This window comes from Brienomyrus brachyistius, chromosome 17 (assembly GCF_023856365.1).
Source record: "Brienomyrus brachyistius isolate T26 chromosome 17, BBRACH_0.4, whole genome shotgun sequence".
NCBI classification, from domain to species: Eukaryota; Metazoa; Chordata; class Actinopteri; order Osteoglossiformes; family Mormyridae; genus Brienomyrus; species Brienomyrus brachyistius.
Genome location: NC_064549.1, coordinates 16,643,774 through 16,669,093, shown reverse-complemented (window position 1 = coordinate 16,669,093; position 25,320 = coordinate 16,643,774). Strand labels below are relative to the sequence as shown.

At 45.4% G+C, this 25,320-nt stretch overlaps 1 protein-coding gene across 3 annotated transcripts in view; it reads left to right on the top strand.

Annotated features, from left to right (window-relative positions):
- robo1 (roundabout, axon guidance receptor, homolog 1 (Drosophila)) overlaps positions 1 to 25,320 on the top strand; it is a 262,844-nt gene that overhangs the window by 122,142 nt on the left and 115,382 nt on the right. For all 3 annotated transcript variants that reach the window (XM_048980726.1, XM_048980727.1, XM_048980728.1), the window contains one exon: positions 19,152 to 19,478. In XM_048980726.1, the coding sequence (XP_048836683.1) occupies positions 19,152 to 19,478 (327 nt within the window). The remainder of the gene's footprint in view (positions 1 to 19,151; positions 19,479 to 25,320) is intronic.

The following is a 25,320-nucleotide window of genomic DNA, read 5'->3' as shown; positions in this document are numbered from 1 at the left end:
TAGAAAAATAATATTCCATCTTTAATAGTTGAGCATATTTATAGTACAAACCTTGTCAATGAAATATGAAGGCAACAATCAGAAACAAAGCAATCGGTCTTTAATCGTAATCGAGGTAAAATGATCAGTTAATTGTGATATTGATTTCAGGTCATATCTCTCAGCACAGACCCATGGGGGCTTGGGGTCAGAGGTCAGGGCTTACCCTTTCAGGGTCTGGGGGGGTTGAGGAGGTGCTGAAGAAGAGGGTCACCTCGGTCTGAAAGCAGGCCTCTTAAGGCCAGCTGTGAGTGATTGACAGTGTGTTCTGTTGTTCTCACACGTGACAGTACTGTATCTCCAAGGCAACTGCATTCGACCGGTAGGAGGTACAGTCAGGAACGTTAACAGGAATCAGTTGACTCTGGACCGCCCACTCTTCCTTCTGTAAACATTCCTAGCATGTAAGTGTTGGTTGGAACCGAAATGGATCCCAGTCCCTTTTTGGATAATTGGCCTGGTGATCCAGCCTCCGTTCTCTTTTCCGTTTGGTTTTATGAATATGTATGTAGTTCAGGGGACTGTTTCCTCCCACTTTTCAAATAAGCAAGTATGTGTGAACTCGGCAATTTCAGCGAAACTCTCACACTTGCTGAAATAACCTTTGGAATAAGAAGACCAGCCTGTCACCACTGTCCTTGGAGAGAATGGGGCTGAAAACATGTCAGCGGGTGAATTCGAGTTTAAAAGTGGGTCTAGCATTATCATAGATGTAAGAGTCATACACAGTGGAGGTGCAGTGAGGGGACTGGCTGTCTGTCCCTGGAACGGGGCTCCTAATTGGATTTACTTCCGAAAACAAAGAGGCAGTCAATCTTACATTGACATGCGATTAAATGCCAGAAAGGTGTGAAATTTGCACTGGATACACTGTGTGTGTGGGATTATGCATCAGCCTGGACACGAGCCCGTGTGTGTGTGTGTGTGTGTGTGTGTGTGTGTGTGTGTGTGTGTGTGTGTGCGCGCGCGTGTGCGTGCTCATGTGCGCGTCTGGTGATTCTTTCCATCCAGTTAGGCCCGCTGCCCGCATGTCTGGGATGACTTACTGGTAAACCCTCCATGATAAGAGCCAGTAAATGGATACACATTCTCCACGCGCTGCATTGGCCAGTCTACAGCGTTGCTGTGCTCCGCACGGCCTTTATCTGTCAGCAATCTCCTTCCTGCCACCCCCACCCCCCAGGCACCGAGTCCCCGCTGAAAGGCAGTAGAGATTCCACTTGAATTACGAGGAGGGTGTGCGAGCCCCTCTCCCGTGGCGGATCTGGCAGGGTCCGCAGCACCCTCTCCCTGTGCACACAGCCATGTCTGAATCCCATTCAAATCGACCGGAATGTCTTCCTCCGGCAAAGTCTGTCTTCTGCATTAATGGAGAACAGTTTTTTTTTCTCCCTCCTGTTCTGTGGGCTGGAAATCATTCGAAATGCCTACATATAGATACAGAAACATATCTTTTACAGAATCGTTATAGTTAAAAAGGCTGCTTTTTACAATCATCATGTGCTAATATCAAGATGTACAGCTAAATGCATCTAGGTAAAACACAACCCTCTGCCAATTTGAGCAATTAGTGCAGATGGACTGATAAATGTATTAGTGATGTAATTCACCAATGGATCCCTGAAAGCCTTGCAGAAAAGCACATCACTGTCTGGGACACGAAGCACAAAACGCCGATGAGAGGTCCGAGCCACGGGAGGCCAGGGGTGTGTTTATGCTAAGCTGAAGTTGTGCAGGTCCCCCCCCCCCCCCCCAACCTGCTGTCGGTGATGCTGTTACACTCCTGGTGCCTCATCCATCATGCTTTACCCCAGCAGCCCTGGGCAGCTCACACCCTGACAAATTGACTCTTAAGTGCTGATATAAATTGCTCTCCCTGCAACTAACCCCCTCCCCCCATAGCTACTCTGACAGAACTTTGGACAGTAACACCAGCACACAATACTCAGGACTGAGTCGTCCCCCCCTCCAAAAAAACAATCACATGCCTCTGTCTTTGTGGAAACTACGTCCTCCTTTTATTTCTCTGCTTTTTCTTGTCGTCGCTAAAGGCTGCTTTGTATGCTGCTCTCAATGGATAAAGTAAATATTTTGTTTTATCTGTTGCTGCTATTCTGTTGCTGGGTTGGTGGCCCATCCTGGGTTGTTCCCTGCCTTGTGCCTGTAGCCTCTGGGACAGGCTCCAGACCCCCGTGACCCTGAATAGGACAAGCGGCTACGGAAGATGGATGGATGGATGGATGGATGGAACACTTTTTATCTGACAGGAAACCCAAACATGACATGTTCAGAGTGTGTTTCCTCTGCTGCCACGTGCAGCCACGGGGGGGGGGGGGGGGGGGCTGCTGATGACCCAGTAGTGGAGTTTGAGGATCACATCCCTGCCACACAGCCTTGGGACAGCAGCCTGTGTCAACTTTTCTGCTTAAAGGCTTTGCCTTTAGTTACATGCCACACCGTGCCTGTAGATGTACAGGAAGAGTTTGAGGGAGTAGTTGTTTGCTTACGTGTTAAAGCAAAGACTACAGTTAGTGCTCCCTGCCCAGTGGCCAGTTAGACACCTAAATCTGCATACTGTTGTATGCAAAATAAATGCAAATATGACTATCGTTCGTTAGGTTACAGTGTGCTTTTCACAGCAGGAAGAAGTCAAATGTGCAATGTGCATTTTTTTGCGGGGTGGGGCGGGGGGTTTGGATGGCAGTTGCAGTACAGTAGGTACTCATGTAGAGACCTGAGGCTGGACAGTGTCAGCTCAGGGGTCAGGAGTCGTGTCAGTGGGTGAACCTCAGCAAGGATGCACACAATCAAAGCACAGTCGAGTCATGTGACTGCCCTTGACATGTTAATCAATCGCCGGTGTCCAAACATGTCAGAGAGAGAGAGCGGCCAGATCAGAGGTCAAACTGCATGCTGGTATTGCCAAACACACCTGTAGGGAGGCGGCAGTGGCCAGGGAGCTAAACCGCTAAGCCACGATATGGTGCCATCACACAAAGCCTGTTTTAGCGTGGCTTTAAATCTAATTAGCCTGAATTTACACCCTGAGGTACAGGATTAGCGCTAATCACGAGTTTGTTAAGCCACTTTGAGTCATTAGTGAAGGAACATGATAGGCCTGTTTATCTCCTGTATGACAATGAGATTGTAAAAAAAAAATAAAAAATTGCTAGCCTTGGTTATTAGCCATCAGCTAAATCACCACTTCAAAAATAAAATGACAGGGATGTGTGAGCATGTGCTCCACTTTCAGCGCTGAAAGATATTCTGACATTGCATTGATAATTTCCATTGAGTGACGTTAAAGAGCCCATCAAAGGTCTGCTGTTGGGCAGTAGTTTGTCAGTCTCAAGGCACAGTTCATCTCGACAGGCACATCTAATGGGGGCCTTGTAAAGATGCAGTCGTTTGCATAATTCAGTGGAAAGGATGTGCAGTGCCCACAGCCTCCCCCGACTCCTTCCTGTTCAGGAGGCGGAGCAAAGGCTGGGGGTGCGCAGGCAGCCTCAGCAAGCTAATTAAAGCACTTGGGTACCTATCAGGGATCAAGCTTCACGATTACAGAGGGACCTTCTGGAAGAGCAGAGACCTTCTGGGATGGGAGATGGGGATGAAGTGCCTGGAGAGCACGGGGGCGGGGATAATGACCGTGTCGGGGCAGAGTGCATCGGGAGGGTCACTGTGCTCCCACAGCTCCAGGCTTCTGTCATCCGTCAGTGTGCATTCCCTCTCCGCAGTGAGGACCTTTCGCGGATGCACTGCGCCTCTGCATGTTCTCTGTAAAGCGTGTGCACTGCACCTTATATTACCATACTTCGGGTATTCCCGGCCACTCGGGCCCACAGGTTGGGCTCTGCTGGTGTCACGGGTCTCCGTCTCTGGGTCTCCAGTGAGGCACAAATTGTCATGGCTCCACCGGCTTTGTCTAATTATTGGCAAATGGCGAGCGCGTTGATAAGCCTTTCATCTGTCTGCCCACGGGACATGCTGGAATTCCTGCCAGTTTCACTTGTGTGCCGACAGACACTAGTGGAATACTCAGTACTGTCCTGAGTACTAAGGTTCCTATGAAACAGCTAAACAATTGGCAGGATGCATGCAGTCTTTGTATTATATACTTTGTTTAATAAAAATTCTGAATTAGCTAATATGCAGTTCAAACCTCAAATTGCAGCCAAGCCTCGATTTCGATGTTTTATGTACTTTGTAATAAACTTGAGTAGACAGAAATTTTAAAAAAGGTAAATGTTTATCTATGCTATGCAAAAATAGAAACTTTAGAATATCACACAAAATATGCATATGTGATTAGCTGTACTCTCCCAAATGTTTAAATGTTATTGGGATAATCAATGTATAAAGGGTGGCAGTTTGTTTGAGGCAGTCCCTCTATATTGCCATGTGACATGTCGCATCATGTACTACTTCCCCGAAACAAATACATTATTAAAGGATAAATGGTTGATTCATTTAGTCAATAGCAAAAGCGATACCACAGATTCATTATTTATAGCATTAGAGCTGTGTAAGAATTTGATGAGAGCATTTGCGTAATCGCTTTGTAGTGTTCCGTAGGCTGGCTTGCGAGGCGTTTCGCTTATGCTGTGAGACGTTTCGCTCGTTTTTAGCTGACGTAACCGATTCCCAAAGCCGGGCTCCTCGGGGCCCAGGCTCACTTCTTGTCTTTGGCAGCCTGTTTTGGACCTTGGCGTTTCCATGAAAGCTTGTCCAATTAGTTTGCCATCCTTTGTTGCGGAGACGCCTACAGCGGCAGCGGTCAGCACACGGCTCGCTCGTCTCCTCGTGCGAAATCGCAGCACGTCTGGCTTTGAATCTCTCGGCTACACGTGCAGTTTTGCGCCGACGCCAGTCCATTTTATTCCGGCTCGCCAGTGTTCGTCTCTTGACAGACTCTGCTCCCCTTCCATGGTTTTTGCGGCGTCCTCGTGCTGCGGTTGCCATGGCGTGCAGCCCCAGCGGCTCAGCAGGAGCCAGTCTCCATGAAGGTCTTCGCTTTCCATTCCCTACCCCCCCCCCCCTTTCCTTGTGCTTTTTTCTGTCCCCTTCTTCTTCCTAGCTGGCCCCTTTTTACCTCAGGATGGAGCCGGTGGGCTTTGGGCCCTTTTGGCCAATCAGGCGGGAGACCCCATGCGGATGAGGGAGTAGAGCAGCTTCCATTGTGCTGCTTCCCTCATGCTCAGTTGCTTTGTGGTGGGGGGGGATGTGTTTCTGGGGGGGGCTTGAATGACAGTAAGACGGACCCAAAACACTGATTTAACATTTCTCTGCTTCCAGTTCAGCATTTGCCTTGAAGCACTTCAGAAGTATGTTTATATTACAGCAAATTCCCCAAGGTCTCCATTTTTCTCAATAATGCATTTAATTTTGAGAGGCACGGTTTATGTGAGACTGGTAACTGGGGTTTGGCTGCATTCCTCTGGAAGACGAATAACTTCCTGAACGGATAACTTTGCTGTGAGACGAGGCCCCGCTGTGAGGCATCCCACCTAGACCCGGGCTGTCCCTGTAAGCCTGGGGAAGGAGTGGATTCAGCACGGACAGTAAGATCCCAGGCATCGGCAGATGAGGATGTGAGCAAGACGAGAGCGGAAGTAACAGACATTGGGGGAAAACGGGTAGTGACTAATGGACTTTTTATTCATATTCCCATTCACCCCATGGGCAGAAATAAACTATGTACAAGGTAGAGCTTCCTTTTAATGACTGGGCCCAATGTGGGCTTACAGGGAACATTAAAAAAAGCAAATTTATAGCTGAGTAATGAGTGGGTTCCGGCCTTTTTCTGTACAAGTTGCTGGCTAGTCCCTCACTTCAATAGCATTCAGCCTGGATTCAGAATCTGTTTATTTCATCAGTATGAGCCTCTGAGGGTTTGAGGTTCCTTCTGAATGCACAACCGGTCCATTTTTCCTGCTTGACCGGAGCCCATTCTAAGTCGGGGCGATCGAGGCCTGGAACGTCCAAAGCTTTGTCAGCAAATTCTCCCGTACGCTGCCTCAGGGCGAGTCTCGTCATGGACACAAGGAGAGGGTAGAGGTCTGTCTCTGAAGACAGCTTCCTCTCAGGGTTAATTAAGCTGGGGATGACCTTGAAATGTATCGCAAACCAGCGCAGAGGCGGAAGGCGGAAGAGTTCTCCATGGTGTGGAAAAATTACATTTATATTAATTTATTTAGCTGACGTTTTTGTCCAAAGTGATGTACAGGTAAAGCAAATAGCGCATGGCAGACATACTGCTGTCAGGCAGTCAACTCATTCCCAATGAATGCCCAGGTACAAGCGTAGGCAGTACAGGGGCAAGAGCTACACATCTGCCAACATTTCAAAGGAAGTAATAAATAGGTTGAGAAACACCACAAATTGAGGAGAATTACAGGATGTATGTGAGTGATACCTAGTTCTAGTGAATCATATCTCTTTTCATTAGTAGCATAATGGATAAATTGTATGCATATACAGGGTCATCATTTGTGATTTATACATATATAAACTGCTTTATGTGTCTTATGGCCAGTGGGACGTAGCTGTCTGAAAGTAGCTCTCACGATTATTGTTCATCGTAGCCCAATACATACTTCGCTCTTGACAGCTCCGAGGTGTTTGCTGCCCGACCCTTCCTTAATTGTAAATAACAGTCTTTGAATGGACACAGAAAGCTCTTTACGGCTTGCAGTATGACTCAGTCTGGTCCTCTTTATGCTTTAGCTATAGCTGTGGCCTATGCAGGTGCTCAGTTCCTATTTGGTTCACAGAAGGTAGCCGTTACTGAGTAGCCCGTTTGACCTTCCAGGGTGTCAGAGATGATGAAGGCTCCTTGAGAGCCCCACTGAGGGATGTAAATTTAGCGGTCAGCTTGGTAGCTTGGCATTGAGGAACTCCATGAACTCCATGCCGTGTCACCTGATTCTCTCAATGCCCTCAATGTTCAGGGGCCCCTCCACAGCCCTGACTGCTGCTATTAATGTCAGGAATGGCCAATCGCATTTTTGCAGGAGCAGCAGATACTGTGTTTGATGTCACATCTGTTTCAATCCGGAAAAAAATGTCGGATTGTTTTGGATACCTACTGTGTTTGGATAAGTGGGGGGGGGTATTTCAGTGGTGTGGACAGGTTGGGGGTGTGGCTTATGATTCATGGGGTATGTGGCTGTGTTAGATGTGACCATCGGGGTGGGGGTGGCAGAACCATGCCATATGGCCCTGTGAGATCACTTGTCAGAAGGTACTTGGTAAAATGATCTAACCAGTGGTTGAATTGACCACAGCGCAGTTTGGTAGCTAACAGTTACTCCTAGAAGTTATTCATGATGATTTACTCATTATTACATGTATGTTTAATTATTCCATGATATCCTGCAGTCTTACTGGTTCCTCATCGTACCACAGACCCTGTTCCATCGCCTTCTTCTCACTCAGTGAAGCTTGGCATTTTGCCATATGGAATGACATAGATGAGGCATCTTAATTGCCATAGGATCTTGTGTGATCATACATCATAGACACCAATGGTAGGAGTCTCTTCATTCTGACTTTATTGGCATAATTTACTTTCCATCTCAGCTGGCAGAAGCTGACGAGGCCTATGACGTGGGGTAACCCCTCAGCCATCGCAGAAGTCCTGTGAAAGTAGCAGATAATTACAGTTCCCCAGTGGACCATTCATCACAATGAATCGACGTCCTGATTTTGTGTGACTTTTATCTTTTAGAATCTCCTTTTTTTGCCTTTGAAAGGTCTGAAAGGTTAAAGTGTTTGGCAGATGTGTGGTTTCTGGGAGAAAGATGATGGAAGGGTCATAGGAACAGGAACTGAAATTTCAGGCAAGGGGAACGGGGAGTGGGGAAGCTGATGAGAACAGCATCTTCACTGGAGCACTTTAGCAGGACACAGGTACCGATTGGGGGGGTGGGGGGCGGGTATGTTTAAGAGTGGGAGGCATACAGGCTTACAGCAGGCGTGCTTCATGCACCGCTGTTAGCACACAAACCTGCTTGATGTTTACACAACACTGTAGCTTCAGTGCAGGATAAAGAGCCAATGATATTAGTAGCTCCAGTGTTCTCAGTAACTGTCCTCGCTGCACCGTGGTGAATCTGCTAGAACTTGGTGGGCCAATTGGAGGAAGACCTGGCTAGTCGGTTCCAGCTCTGTGAGTGGGCTGGTTCAGTGGGCTGCCATCCGGGGCAGGAAATGTCTTTTTAATGTCTGCCTGTGCACATTTCTGCAGATGGCTCACTGGCCCTTTGGCAGAATTTGCCCCCTCATTAATCTGACCAAATATTTACTCTACCTTCACCGGTAAACCTCATCACCCACTGTCATTTTTCCAGACTGCGACTGGTAGATCAGGGACAATTTGCTTCCACTGGACTAAACTTAGGCCATTTTCCACCTCTGCTGCTCTCTCCTTGAATCCATGCCCCAGTACACAAACCAGCAGGATTTATGCGGCCACAGAAATGATGTGGGTTTTATAGGCATTTACTACAAGAGCCATCTGTCCTGTTGTCCTGTAACATCCTAATGGAAATCATATATATGTTTTGAGGTGCTGAACTGTGAAACCCTTGTCGAGATCATTTAAGTAACTGCAGTCTGCAGCACCCTGGTTGCTTATAGCCTCAATGTACCCTCATGACTGTGGGTCAAGAAGCGAGATACCATGTCCCTCTTATCCCATGAGAATGCTCTCCTGCAAGTGCAAGCTTGAAATTCTCCCATCGGATGGAACAAATCACGCAAACTGAATTGCACTGAAAGGATCTGTTATACAATCTGCAGCATACCAAAACTGCAGTGGCAGCTAGCTCCTCAGTAGCTCCTCCTCTCCTCAATAACATAGGAAAGGCACTGGGGTTTTGCTGCTCCGCTGGTGTTTGGCCGTGCTGCAGATCCCTTCCTTTTCTTTGGCACAGGGTCCCTGGTGCCATGCTTTCTCTTACTGCAGCATGCCAGCGCAGTGCGCTCTCCGTGCCCGCCTCCCGGCGTGGCGTGTTGCAGGAACAGAAATACTGCAGCGAGGGGGCGTGACCTTGGGAATAGCTCCGCTGCAGTGGAGGGGGGTTGGGAGATGGAGAGGGGGCACAGTGTTTTTGCGACGTACATTCTATGTAGGTTACATGCTGGTAGTGAAGACTCCCAGTACAGGGATAGAGTAAAGTCATCCCCTCCTCTTAGAAATATCTGGAAATCTGTGCATTTTTTGCTACTTTGTTATCGGAGCGGGGCGATGTGAGTTGTGATTTGCTGGTTGTATTTCTCCCACCTACTGTGCAGTGATAAGAGGGAAACCAGGGACCTTTAGCCTAGACCAGATTAACATTCCCTCCTACATACCAAAGCTGAGCACTAGCCGGAGCTATCAGCTAATTGCACAGAGACACAGAAAAATTCGCAGAGTTATATAACATTGACCCATGTGTCAATTATAATAGTAGATTTTATATTATTTTCCCATAATGCCCTTTTTTAAGATGATACCCGGAACTTGAACATTTTTTTTGTTCAAGTGATCACAGAAGTTGTCCCTATTAAATTATTCTCTCACTGTTGGGGTTGATTTATTTATGATATAATGAGAATTTATGTATCCATGTATGTAACTGCTATTCATATGTGGTCTGATTTTTTTGATTAAAAAAAATGAAATTGTGTAGTCTCTATGAAAAAAAATATATCTTTATATTATTTATATATTTGTTGTCAACAAAAAAAAAAAATAATGTCGGAAAACAACCAGCATGGGGCAGCATGGTGGTGCAGTGGTTAGCACTGTTGCCTCACACCTCTGGGTTCGAGTCTCCGCCTGGGTCACATGTGTCTGGAGTTTGCATTTTCTCCCCATGTCGTCGTGGGGTTTCCTCCGGGTACTCCGGTTTCCCCCCACAGTCCAAAAACATGCTGAGGCTAATTGGACTTGCAAAATTGCCCATAGGAGTGCATGTGTGAGTGTATGGTGTGTGAGTGTGCCCTGCGATGGGCTTGCCCCCCATCCTGGGTTGTTCCCTGCCTCGTGCCCATTGCTTCTGGGACCCAGTAGGATAAGCGGTTTTGAAAATGGATGGATGGAAAACAACTAGCATGCTCATTAGGATATTTTTGAGGTTACAGGGGGTAATTTAGCCTGTGTTTTCTCTATTCATGAAGGAAAAACACGTGTTCCAAAGGGTCTCCATAATGTGATGTCTGGGAGTTTGGTCAGTGTCTTTTCATGTGATAGGAAAGGCTATCAGATCTCACCCAATTTCTTTGTAATCGTATGCGTTAATCAGGCTGTAAACAGCTCTGCAGATTAATTACCTTGGTATAAAAGGCCTGCCCCCTTTGGTTTTATTACGTGGTCCCAAGGGCAGGAATAAAGCAGGATTTATCTGATTGGGAGGTATGCAGTCATGAATATGGATGGGAAGCGGTAGATTGCCACTCCATCTGGACTTTCCGGAATATTCACTTACTTGGCTTGTTTGACACACTACTCAGTTCTTCCCGATTAGCTTTAAGAACCGTCACCAAAAACCAGTTTTTTTCTAGTCTCTCGTCTGATGTCTTTTTTTTCTTGACTCTCAACCTTGTGCCTCACGCTCACGCTTATCTCTGCCTCTCACACTTTAAAACTTTTAATTATATGATGGCAAAACAGAACAGTCAGCGATGGATGACATCCATTATAGTGGAAACGCCTTCTCTCCTGAGAATGTGGATTTAAACTTTTTTTTTCTCCTTATGAATTCTGGCAACTATGAATACGTTTTCAGATATTTTGTGGAGTTTGAGGTCAGTGGACGCCGAAAGAGATCAATGCCAAGGCAAAGAGTTTCTGAATGATCATTCTTGCGTCTTTTGGACAGCCTGTCTCAATAGCGTGGCAAACAGTCAGATGTGTTTATTTCAGAGAATTAATGAAATAAGAGAAACTGACGGTTATTGTCCCCCCGGGAATGCAGCTAGCCTCTTGCCCCTTCCTACAGTTTGACAGGCTTTATTTCTTTATAACAACATTTGGTTGAGCAGCTTGGAACACTGAGGCGCTACAACTCACTCTGAATGTCTTCCCGCGGGCTCTGTGGACGATTTCATCATTCTCTGTTGTTGTTACTGTCACAATTTTTTAATCCATTTTTTTTTTCTTTTCTTTTTTAAACTGCTGTGTGCAATAGCATTAAAAGTCCTGGAATGAATCCCGTTAGCACACTGAAGGTGAACGTTATAATCCTTTGTCTGTTTCTTGTTTCGTCCGACCGCTCGCAGCTTATCTCCTGGACAAATTAGGCTTGTTCTGTTCAAGCAGGCCCAGGAGGGGGTTGGGGTGGTTTCTTGCTGCTTGGCTGCGATTCAGGACCAGGGCTGGGTGGGTATCACAAATTAGGCACTCAGTGGCCCTGCTTCTGGGTACGTGAGCTCTCCCTAGCTGGGATCTTACCACAGCGACTGTCTGCCCCTACATCAGCTTTCTGTCAAAATGACGTTCTCTTGACGTTTGTGTCAAAACAGCCCTTCTGCCTTCCAGGAGGGCTGAGTGAATCGACGGTTTCATGGATAGCGATCCAGTCGTCCTGCTTCTTCCCTCCAGCTGACGGCCAGCTGCATTTACTCGTCAGAGCTGGACAGGAAAGATCTGCCGTCTTTCATCATCATGAGCTTCACAACATGCTCACAGGCCTTAAGAAACGGCGTCAGCCACACAGACAGAATACTGAGTCCGCTGCATATTTTTGCTACACAGGAGTGCTAATAGTATTTCTGCGTCTTGGCGTGTGAAGCAACAGGTGAAGCCATGTGATAGAGAGGCATTGACAGGAAAGAGGAGGTTTTTAGTGGTGTAGGAGTACATCCTGCGTTAGAAGGAGGCACAAGGTGATAGGGGCCCTTTTTGTGTCCCTACTGCTCTATCATGTGCAAGAACCTCGTCCAAATTTGGAAACCAATGTAGAATCTTTACCCGGCATAGATGTTTGCAGTGCAGTCATGCTGGATTGTATTTCCATGTCACTGTGGGCGCAAAGAGTGCATTTAATGTATAGAGGACCACTTTTTCGTCTAGGTTGTTTTGTGGTTGAAGCCTTCTTTCATGTGCTTGCACCTCCTCAAATATGATTCTTTAGGTTGTTTGGTAAAATTGAGACAAAGTTGGTTATGCTATGTGTCTAGCTAATTACCCCAGCCGTAATTTAACTTTTATTGTAGTATATAATAGAACTTACGAATGACATAAGTGCTAATAAGGCACACACACACACAAACACAGAGGTTTGTAATTACATCTTCGTTCGGACTCTCCATTCATTTCTTGGGGGAAACTTTAATCCCAGCATGACGACCTTAACCCCTACCCAGCCCTAGCCTTAACCATAAGTAACCAAACTAAATATGAGACTTCTGGAGTTTTTAGTTTTTTGATTGCATTCACAAATGCTTTGTTTTTGTTACATTGTGGGGGACATTTGGTCGCCACAATGTAATATTAAGCCTAATCCACACACACACACACACACACACAGACTTGTAATCATATCTTTGTGGGGACCGCTCATTCATTTCTATATGAAAAATGCTAATGCTGACTATGACAACCTGAACCCTTACACAGCCCTAACCCCATAACCATAAGTAACCATACAAAATGCAAGAGTTTTTCCAGCATTTCCAGTTTTTTGATTGCAGTTATAATTGAAAATTGAGTTTTCCCTTCTATTCTGGTTCCCATAAGGTAAAAAAAACAGTATTCATCCCATTGCTGGGACGTTTGGTCCGCATAAGGTGAGATGTATACAGACCACATACACAAAACACACCCCCCCCCCCCCCCACACACACACACACAGAAACACAGAAGTGTACAGTCAGTCATGCACCATTGTTAATCCTCTTCTCCAGCAATGAAATGGATATCCCTGTGTAACATTAAAAACAGTCCAAATCAGATTCAACGGACAGTCATCCATGTCATGCATTCCGGGCCTGTACCCTGACAAAGAGACGGTCTAAGATATCACCGCACTTTCCTGTCTCAGGACATCCGATAGGCCAGCTTATGACTGCTGTTCCTCTGGGCTGATCTGTCACCCCAAAATGATGGTCCCCTCCTTGGACATAATCGACCGAGAGAGACAGCTGCACACAGCTTGTTCCACCTGGTCCCACGCAGCACCAGAAACCCCCAGACCCTCTAACCCTCCTCTTTCCACTTCCTTGGTCATGAGAGCTTCTCCACTGAGGCCTGGATCCTCTTACTGGGATGATGGGCAGACCCCCCCCCCATACACACTCCCCCCCTCCCCAGCTTGAGGCCTTCCTTCTTATCACAGGCTCAGTTCCTCCTGTGTAAAGCTCCCTTAATCGCCGCTTAATTACATGACAGAAAGAGGCACCCGTGTCTCTTATCTGCTCTTCTGCTAACATATGGAGCTCATCAGTGGTCATACAGGAGCCTCAAAGGGTCAAAAAGTCTCACTCTGCTTGTACTCCTGCTCCTAGTGCAGGAATAATTGAATCATGGACTGAAAGCTAATTATTATTATTATTATTATTATTAATAATAATAATAAAAGACTTACTATTAAGCATTACCATGAATCTTAGTAGTGCACTGATGCAGAGCCTAATCCTGTACAGGAAGAATCATCGCAGACTTTATCATCCATTTAAAGGGAATATTAATTCCATCTTCTAAGTCGAGTGAGGACAGGAGAACGGGTGGGGTGCAGGGGAGTTGCTTGTGTGTGTAAAGCTGTTACAACCCCCAAGCCTCGAAAGAGAGTTGATGGTGGGGGACTCTACCTGATTCTGCCTCCACCCCAGCCCACCCCCGCACCATGTAAGGATCACAAAGGCAATGGAAATATAAAATGTATGTTTTTTTAATTGAGCTTGGCTGTCTCTGGGGGTGGAGTGCAGCCCTAGTGATGTACTGAGGATGCTGTACCTCTGACTGGGACTGAGTAGGAAGGGCCAGTTTAAATCGATTTATCTGTAAGCAGCTAGCTCCCATGCCTTTGTGCATGTGCGGATACAGGCAGTGCGAGTTACAGTGGGGCTGATATTCCCTCATTGCAGCGTTCCCTGCCTTTAATTAACTAAACGATGATGTCTGTGTGTCTCCCCACCCCAGATTACGTCCACCAGAAATGATCCTTCCTCCCAATGGACTGACTTACATATTTTCTGGTTTTGCTCTTAGTTTAGTCTCTTCTCCTTCCTTATATATCCTGAATCCTGTATCACATATTACTAGTGACTAAGGCATCACTGACCCCACAATACCGACCTCCCTCACTGCAGGTTTCAGTCATGCTCCAGTCCGCTTGCCCTGAGGCTCACTGTTGGTCGCAGGACGCGAACTGCCTCACTGTGCCGCAGACGCTCTCCCAGGTGGTTGCACATCGGGGGGGGGGGGGGGGGGGAAGGGCAGAGTGACATTGAGGCATACCAGAGAGTATGAAATCTGCTGTTGTTGGAGAAATTACTGTAGCACGGTTATTAAGGCTTTGGAGGGGTGGAGGTGGTTGTGGTGCCTTGGCATCCCTGTAGCGTGAGGACAATCTCACTCGGAGTGCTGATCAGTATGGACACCTGCAGCAGAACACCAAGTCTCCACTGAGGGCCCTGGGTCAACCTCGAGTCTACAAGAGGCTACTCACTGCTTTAATCACTACTTATATAGTCCCCTTCATCCAAAGCAGCACCAACCCTCCTACCCCAAGTCTCCTCTTCACTTCTGCCCAGGGGGCCTCAGTAGGCGTTTCATTTCACCCTAAAGCCATAAATGGGTGTCGTGGCATCTTGGCTGTCAGATTAGTTGCTGTTCTTCCGACTCTGAGTTCACCAGCCCAGAGGGAAATACTATGCAGCCGCCGGCTTTTATCTGTTTCAGGCACCGCCTCCATCTCTGACTGCCTCCGCAGGAAGTCACATGAGAGGGGGTATATCTTCTGTTTTATTGGGGGGGGGGAGTTAAGTCAAAGTTTTGTTTCAGAGTTCTCTTTTTAAAGATAATAAATCACTATTCTGTTTTTTCCCCCTCCTGCAATAAAAGCGAATAAAATTGCATCCTCTTACACTGAATGCCATAAATCAGGTGAGCTGTGGCAGATGGTGGACGTTACTGGATGACAAAGGGGTTTTTTTCCCCATTTCCCTTCAGAAACATCTGGTCTCTTTACTGGTTTCAAGCCCTCGAATGCACTCGCCCGCGCAGAGATGCAGCCCACCCCAAGTGGAAACAGATTGCACAGAACATCCGAGGCGCGTTTCCCAGCAGGAACCTTTCTGATGGGTATCTTGTATCTTTGATTCTAGACGAGTGTTTTTTCGTCTTATTCAGCTGGATGTGTCATTCCTCGTCTCATACCTGTAGACAGGTGAGAGGAGGGCGTGTGAGTGACTCAGCCTGTGAGCAACAGGCACCTGTAGAGAAGGGCATGGCAGTATATCTGAGCCCCCTGCTTCACATCGGTGATGTCTGCTTCCCTAATGAGAGTCTAATGAAGGAAGAGAAACAGGTGCAGCACGGGGGTGGGTGTCGAGGGGTGGGGGGCTGTTTCGTGATTCAGGCAGGGAAGATCAGGGGTGATTCAGGGTGTAAACTCATACTGGCTGTTTTTTCTCCCCTCTAGCGGAAAGTATTAGCGAGTGTGATTTACTCTGGGGTCTGCCGCTTCAGCCACTCATCAGACCTCAGATAGCAGAGACTGGAATTTTTTTTTTATTTGGGGGGGGGGGGGGTAATGGGGGCTCTTCCCCAGGTGTTTTCAGCTAGCACACAGGGAACTGAAGGTGAGATTTAGCTGTGTTCATGCAAACACACATGTGGATTTTAATTATCAGCTGCACAATGACTGTCCAGGCCAGGTGTGCTGTGAGTTTGCACCCTACACTAATTCGGGTTGTGGCTCACCTTCACACACACACACACACACACACACACACACACACACACACACACACACACACACAATTCTGTTGTAGTCTTTATTTGGATTACAAGAAATTCAGCTGTTTTTGTCTGTTTAGAACATTGTGTTCTTTAGGATAAAACTATGAAAATATAATTGGATCATTACAGCCTTATAGATGTGACATTTAGTCTCATATCAGCACACAAAATGCCTCAAATCTTGAACAAGGCCCAATAAGTATTTGTATATCTTTTTGTATAACCTTTTGAGTTGAATACAGAACAATATTTTCAATATTCATATATTAATTTGCATGTTACAAATACACAGCATGGACACTTTTATGACATGTAACATGAAAGTGACTTGAATGAGCACAAGTAAAGGAAAATATTAAATAAAAACTGGCATTATGGATGAAAAATGTTTAGGTTACGTTACGTCCTGGATGTGATGAGCTTACATGGTCATTTTTATATGAATGATTTGAAATGGTTGTTAAGAAAATGTATAGTTTGGTAAGAACCCCGTAATGTCTAAATATTCAGTTATCTCATTGTACCTGTATGCCTTATAATATTACAATAGTTAATTGTTTTTAAAAGTAAGCCTATAACATATCATACCGTAATCAGCTTGGCACATAGCATAGTAGCAGCAAGTACACAAGTACACATCTGTCTCAATCCACTATTGGTTCTTTGTCCTTGTGTTCTTGTGAGATCGTTCTTCGAAGGCAAGGTAGCATGACCGGTCTTGCCAAGACCACAAGAACGATCTTTACGTTCTTACTATTGAGAATCACCTCTATTCTTGCCAACTTACCTGCCATGACCGAACTTGAGCCACAGTAAATCATATGATCGGCCTTGGTTGGGCGAGGATGCAACAGACATCCTTCGAAGTCTTTGTTTGAAGACCGAATCCGTGAAAAAGGGGCGACTGGCCTGTCCCATTTCCAAGGCCCCTTTAAAAGCAGTCTAGAAATGCGTCCATCTTTTCCTGCTCCCTGAAGGATACGCTTGATGGATCCTTTGCAGCCCAACATATCCCAAGAGGTAAAATGGGCGTGTCCCACCTAGGCGATAACAGCGGCGCTTCGTCACTCAAGGGTAAGGGTTGGAACAGCTGGTGACTCAAATAGGGAATTATCCATAGGCTAGACCGTCCCATTTGACAACGGTTTCTTTTGGACCTCAGACGAATGCAGCCCACAAAGGCTACACCTTAGACCCTGCCCTTCAAAGGATGCAGCTCCTGAACTTGGACACAGCTGATGTATTCTTCATATTTGGGGTGGGACAAGAACGACATCCGGAGATTTTTACCAGCCTCTGTACTTCTGTTCTTGAGTCCTGGAACTGGTCTTTGGCAATGGAAGACGACATAAAAAAACGGGTACAGAAGAACCCAACACAAAGCGAACAGACACGTTGCCCTGTCATTCTCTTGCCATTTTGCCAAATGATAGAATTTTACAAAAACTCCCTTTTATCTCCCTTTACCTTTTTCTTGAAATAATACAGTATAGCTAGTTGTTTTTGCACGAGTGCACCATTTTAAAACATTTTTGTAAACATTTTTCTGTGTTCACAGCTTTTTTCCATGGTAAGTCTGACCTTTATATGGAATTGCCCTGTTAGTTGTGCCAACAGCAATTCTTTAGGCTTAATGAAAAGGTGTGAGTTTTACTTACCTTAAACAGTGTCTGTGTCCAGTCTAATGGGTTATAAAAGTATACTGTGTATCTGGGTATGAGATGCATGACACATAGTGAGCAGGTAAAGGCGTTTAATGAAGCATAGGTCATTTTTTGCTACAAGTGTCGCAACTGCAGCAGCTGACCCCTAAACCCACGCACAAAGTGGGGGAGGTCTGTCCGCCTGAGTGTGTGTGTGTATGTGTGTGTTTGAAGGTGATTAATCTGGGGTTGGCGCTGGACCCTGTTCTGCTGACTCTTCCTCTAATAAACAGCTGACTCCATAAGCCGATAGATGGAGGGGTGGGTGAGTGTGCTCTGGCTGCCATGGGGCGTGGGGTAAATTACTCATAGCCATGTGCGGCCAATTAGTCTCTGTGCCTCTAATTGGATCTGATTATGCTCTCAAGCCTTAATCAGAAGGAGAGGACGTGTATATTTGGGACCCTCCCCATCTCCTATTCCATTTCCCCTGCAGGCAGGAAAATGTCCACGTTCAGTTGCATTTATACCAGGCCTGTGCCACACTTCAGTGCCCCCCAAGCATGCTAATGGCTGGGGGTGCTTACAGTTTCGTTTGTTCTGGTTGCTATTGCCTTCTGTAATCCGTTTTGTTCTTGACACCGCCAGCCGTGCTGTTGCATCTCAGCCGCTGTCCCATGAGTCAGCCACCCCCCCAGCCCCCGTCATCTCCCCATTTCCTGCTTTTGATCTGGCAAATCCCTGGGTTTTTTGGAATTATGCGCATGCTCACGTGGTTCCAGTTGGGAGCGGAATGGAGCCACAGCGATATCGTGGCGGACGTCAGCCTCCTCCACTTTCGTGCCGGTCTCTGTGACTCGGGCCCCGGGGTGCCGTTTGTGCTTGTCTGTGGGTAACCGGGGCAAAGACAGTGTTGATTACATCAGCAGTGGTGATTCTAGATACTGTGGCTGGGCCGTGTCAGAGCTACAGTCTCCTGTTAGGACATGACTGTTGTTCAGGTATGACAGTTACAGACATGCTGACACACCGGCACACTCTCTGGGTACTTCAGTCTGACTCACACCTTTTATTTCAGTATATACTGTTTTTACACCATGTCGCCAAACCTCAAAAACTTACTAAAGCTCCTAGCCGGAAAAAATGGCAATTTCTGTAATTTTAGGTACTTTATCTTGTGAGGATGTATATTATACTTTACACTGTCCTTGTGGACATGTTTCCTGTAGAAATTCCCCACATGGTTAGGTAATTGTGCCGACAAAATACACACACACTTACCCACAAGCACCCACCAATAAACAAGCAGACATATGTGTTTACCTCTGAAAGCCCGAGTGCTTCTGTTACGACACCATTTCACAGAAGAGCTTGAAATTGAGTGTATAAGTACATATTTTATTTGTGTATGTAAATATGATCCACTTGGATGCTCAATGTTCAAATCCCTGTGTCTCCCTGGCCTGTACGTTCCCAGCTCCCACCTAACCTCCCTCCAACCTTTTATGCCCCCCCAGGATCGCGTCTGCGCCAGGAGGACTCCCCTCCCCGCATTGTGGAGCACCCCTCCGACCTGATCGTGTCCAAGGGCGAGCCGGCCACCCTAAACTGCAAGGCGGAGGGCCGGCCCACGCCCACGGTGGAGTGGTACAAGGACGGCGAGCGCGTGGAGACGGACCGGGATAACCCACGTTCGCAGCGCATGCTGCTGCCCAGCGGATCGCTCTTCTTCCTGCGCATCGTCCACGGCCGCCGTAGCAAGCCGGACGAGGGCAGCTACATCTGCGTGGCCCGTAACTACCTGGGCGAGGCTGTCAGCCACAATGCTTCACTTGAAGTTGCCAGTAAGTCCTCAAGCTTTTGTTTTCCTGCTGTTTCCTTGGTTTCCACGGGTGGGGGGCAGCTGAATCGCGGTTTTTTTCTCAATTTCCTCCTTCAATGTGGTCGTTGGGGTGTATAATCTCGTCGGAGCTAGACTGTGAGTCTCTCTAGCCTCTTGTGTGGGAATCCCTACACACCGAACCCTTAAGGAAGAGGGGATCTCCATAGGTGGTCGTTACCCCATAGCTGCTCTCACTGTGGACCCAGAGAGACTGAGATGATTTTGCCAGAGCGAGCCTTTTCTTTTAATTATTTTCTATTCTTCCTTTGTGAATTGTCCATTCCTAGTAGGCCCTCTGCTGTTGTGTAGGTTCCTCGTGATAAGGTTATTCTAAGTGGGAAGTTGAGATCTTTCTGGACAAAAACTTTGACACGGTAAAGGCAGAATGAGATGTTGGTGGACAGGGGCAGTGAACGTATTTCACCCACTGCTGCAATAAATGAGTTTTATTCTCATAGCGAATGGAGGCAGGATTTTTGAATGAGGATGAGGGGGACATAAAGAACACGAAGGGTGTCTGTTTGTGCTTCTGGGTGATTGGGGGCTTGGGCTTCTCAGATATCAGCAGCTTCTCAAGGACACACAAGAGCTGTCAGCAAGGCTCTTATTGTAATCTAATCAAGGCCATGGAGGAGGGGGTCTTTATTTAGGACTCCACTGGCTGATAGGACTCTCATGGGGTGGGACCAGTTTATAGTGAATTCGAAGCATTCAAACTTTGTTGAGGGACACTGGATTGACTGCACCCACATTTCAGCTGGTCCTGTTGGCAAATATCATCTGTTTATCATCAGAGACAGATTACTTTTTCTAGTGTAAAGAATTATATATATATATATATATATATATATATATATATAATATATATATATATGCATATGTATATGTATATGTGTGTGTATGTATGTGTGTATGTATATATATTACACACACACGTATATGGTGTTTTATTTACGAATTCAGTGGCAGGGACTTGAGCTAAAAGCTGTCCACTTTCTCCTGCAGCATGTCCACAATCTTCTTCTGGATGAAACAGGCCTGTTAAACTAGAGGCACATTTGTGGGAAATGTCGCCAGTCACCGTTGCCAAGCCTGAAGGCCTCTCTGTGCTGCGAGTGATAGCATAAGATAAACAAGGGCCCTGTACCTGGCTCACGTTGGGCCTCTCTATAAATCAGAGTGCTAATAATACTGTATGCAGGCATATGAAATAACAGTGTTTATTTCTGAGGTTTTTTTACAGCAGAAAAGCACGGAGCTTGGCGGGACACACGCTAGCGATTCTCAAACGGAGCCGTAATGACACACTCAGCGATCCGGGCCGCGGTTCTCCGTAACCGGGGTAACGGGGGGGTTCAGGCAGATCATAGAGGAATGAGGCAGTAAATGTGCACATGATCCAGGGGAAGGATTCAGGACAAATTTATCCTGGAACATTTACAATGCGGGTTCACTAATCTGCTTAATGCATGTGCATTTATGTTTGTATTTACTTACTCATCACAAATACTTTGAGCCTTCATTCTTTTAGGGTTAGTAATGTAATAAAGGCTGGAATGATGACAGGTAAATACAGTTTATGCATTTATTGCTGTAATAAAGAAGTCAGTGTTTATTATTCGCTATCCTTGTCTTTCACTGATACTCTGAAAAGGGCTGTTGTTTTTTTTCCCAATATGTAGATTAGTTTTGAAAAAGTCTGTGTTAAAAAACAAATTCAGCCTTTTAAAATGAAATTACTGCTTACATTAAGTGTTGTTTCTCGGGTCAGATGTCATGGCTAGTCTGCAATCAAGTGGCTAAACGTGATGTGCTATTTCCACAAGTGCTTTTTCCCCAAATGGGTGCAATTATTCCAGGGTTTTTCAATATATTGTCCCATATCTGCACATAGAGCTGGGTAGTACATTGATTCTTTATGGTATACTGCTATATTTTCAAATAAGATATAAGATGAGACAGTCTGTGTATATCGATATACTTTCTTTGTGCTTTAAAATTAGGGCTATGAAAGTTGCCATTCATTTTACGGTCATGATGCATTATTATTTCTTTGATTTGCGATATTTTGATATAATAATTTGGGAAAAGTATGAGCAAAAATTTTAATGGAGACCTATAGCATTCCTTCCTGGTTCATTTGAAAGGTGCCTGTTTGCCTCACATATGTCTCTCTGGACAAAAGGTTTGCTAAATAAAATAAAGATAAATAATATGGCAACTTTGGCAGAGACGCTACAATGAATCTCAGAAGCTAAAATGGAAACATCCAGTTAGCGTCTCACTGGAAAGCCGATACAGCCACATGCTGAGGAAATTTTGTTATATGGCTCATATTGTTTTTGAAAATTGCCAGGTTGGATAAAAACATAATTTGCAGAATTTGTTAGTGACATCTCACTTGATTTACAACTCGCTATTGAGCTCACTTCATAGAAAATATTGAGATATTCATTGTGTATCGCTATTCTGCCTAAAAACCATATAGATTAGGTTTTTTGGTCCATATCTCCAAGCGGTTTCTGTATAGCTCCCCTCCCTAGGTCAGCTTGCTTGAAGTCATATGCTCTACTCACTATACAAAATGCCATCTTAACACAAACTGAGTGCGGACTGAGTGCAGACTTACGAAATGAACTTTTCTCTGTGACCAGTAGCCGGCCTGTTAGCTTTTACTGAACTAGGATATGCAAACAGAGCAGAAAGGCAAAGAATTACTGGTGCATTACCGTCCTGGAACGAAGTTCACCTTTGAGATTTAACTGGTATGTATTTAAAATAGCTTTTATTACAGTTTTCTGGGGTCACATCAGTTTATGGATTTTGTCTATTCCCTCTTCCATCCATTTGTGATCCCTCTTGGCACATCACAAAGCAGACACTGCAGGAGAGATCATTTAATTACCCAGGCTTGGTCTTAGACAATCTGCATATTGTTATTGGACAACCATTTAAAGATTCACGCTGCTTCTTAATGCAAAACCTGCAGGTCCCCAGAGACCACATGTCTTCCGCATGTCTTTTTATCCCTCCATGGATTCTTCTTGCAGTAATTATTTCTCCCCCGTCTCCCACTGTTGACCCGTAGAACAGTTTGATTGTTAATTTTTAATTGTTACTGTCTTGAGGAAGGAAAAGAGAGCTTTGGATAGTGAGCGAGCCTCTGACCAGTCGCCTGGGACTGTAATAAGTCCTACAGCGTCTCAGCTGGGCAAAGGCTGTTTGTCTCTCAGTAATTTGCCGCTCTCAGCGAAAGCTGCCAGTGATCAGCTGTCTGTATTTATGGAAAGACAAGACTTTGGTTGGGGGTGACGGGGGGCATGGGGGGGGGGTTTGCAGGAGCAGACAGAAACCAGATCAACACTGCAGTGGATCTAGTTGACGGCACATCAACCCAAATACCTGCCCAAGAGTCATCGTGTCGAGCAGCACCATTCATTGGTACGGTTCTTAGTCTGGCTCCCTTGATTTTCCTATCCATACATGTTCCAGCTACCTATCAAGGGCAGCATCATGGGGAGCCTGGAGACAATCCTAGAACGGCAGCATGTGATTGGGCACACACCATGGGCAATTTGATCTCCTCCTAATGACATATCCTTGGAGTGCAAAAGAAAACCTGCTAGAAATCCACGCAGTTATGCGTGAACATGCAAATGCAGACCCTGAGTAGGGGGTTCAAAGCCGTCTTGGAGGTCTGCAGCAGTTGGGCTACCTACTGATCCACTATGCCCCCCACATTTATTATCAAAGAGCATTAAATGTTAGAAGTTCTTCTTCTGGTTGAACAAAGTATTAATAACAATACTGGTTAGTCAGAAATTGCATTTTTGGGATTGTATAAAGTATAAACATGGATCTACATTTGCATTATAGATTAATACTATATTTAAATAGACACACAGGTATATATTTCAACAAACAAACCAGATTAATTGCTAATATTGGTCCAAAGGAATACCAAATGTTGTGAAATTAGCCTTGGTGCACAGTTAGAGCATGCCATGTTCTGGAATGTTATGTGGTTACCAGAAAGATACGTTGCCTCGCTGTATTTTGATTACGGCTCTTTCTATGTGTTCATGAAAGTCGTGCCACTGTACTCAACAAATCTCTTGTTTGCAACCCATCAATCACAGCCAGTCTAGTTCTTTTAATGTCCTTGCAGGAAATCAATTCAGCTGATTTGATTGTATGTGGAGTAATTGTTTACGAGCTATTTTCCGTTGTGACAAAATTACTTCTCCAGGTGCTTTACATGGGGTGCATAGCACACTGATTGTGTTATACATCCTCAGAGACTCCCTCACTGACTTAACCTTGAGAGCAGATCTACATCTCAATCATATTAGCCCAGTTAATTGACCTAGGAGCAACCTTCACACGTCCGCTCATATGCTTGCCCATCAGTGCTGATTGGGAGGTGCACATGGTGTATACCCACCCCACTTGAATTGTGGGTACCTAGGGGAGGCTGAGTGTGGTGGGACATTCCCTACATCGGAGGGGGATTTACCAAAACAATGCTTCACTGTGCATTATTGTAAAGAATGGGAGACATAGAGGGGCAAAGGCACTGGCAACATGCTTGAAAACGCTGATCAGAGAATGGATGGATGATGGAGGGGGTCATGGGGCATTTTCAGGGTGGAGGCAAGCAGCATTAGCACTGCCCTTTCTAGACCACGCTGTTCTGTTTCCCCTCTTTGATACTCGGCCAGATTCCTGAGCTTGACCTGCGGTCGTCCTCCACACCAGCCCTCTGAATGTCACCCCCACTGCCCCTGTGAAAAGACTGGCTGTGCTGAAGGTGTCAGGATTGTCTCTGGTGTGATCAATCACACGGGACATTGGCTTCCCTGGGGGGAGCATTGGCCATTAGGCCTGGTTCATGCTTCGTGCACACGTGGTTGCACCATGGCACGTGGCTTGTAGTGCCGTACTATCCACTGTCCTGAATGTTCATACTTCTTGCTCCAACACGTCAGGCAGCCACATACTTTCACATCAGGCCTGAGATAGTGCTGTACACATTTGCAAAAGTCACATTTATAAAGTGTGGTATGGTTGTCATATTAAATATAACAGTTTTGTTAAAACTAACCATGCACTATGTATTTACAGTATGCAAGACAAAGTTACTGTTAAAAAAAATATTTTTGTAAAATGCAATAAAATAAAACAAAATAAACAGCTAAACGAAAAAGCAACATGTTTCTTATGAAACGGACCGAAACAAACCAAATTTCAAATATTTTTTAAGTACTATTTAGCTAAAGTAATGATTTGTTTATATTTGAGCGTCCATCGTGCACTTAAAGCACTGAAACAGCTAACAGCGCAACATTGTGACATTATATTGTCCAAGTCAGCGATGTCCTACAACTTTCCATCTGTCTCTAGAAATTAAAATACAGAAACTTAACCTAAACATATAAAAACTAAAATAGAAAATAGAACACATCAAAATAAAATAAATAACTATTAAAAGCACAACTAACAATCAATTGGATTTCAAATGAAAATTGAAAGTAATATAAAAACTAAATTAAACAATCATAAACTGATTCAAGGACAGGTATGTGGCATTGCAGTTACAAATGTATTTTACTTTAGTTTGTAGCCACCTGGGAGTCTTTATAATCCCGTAATGAGGAATCATATAGGCTGAATGCTGGCATTTCCTGACTTCTTCAGCCAAACTTTCTTTGAATCAGCTGCTGTTTTGTTTTCAGTCTGATCAAAGAGAGTAGAAAGAAAGAGTTTATGTACAGTTTGGTCCAGTCTCCTTTCTGACTTTCTGC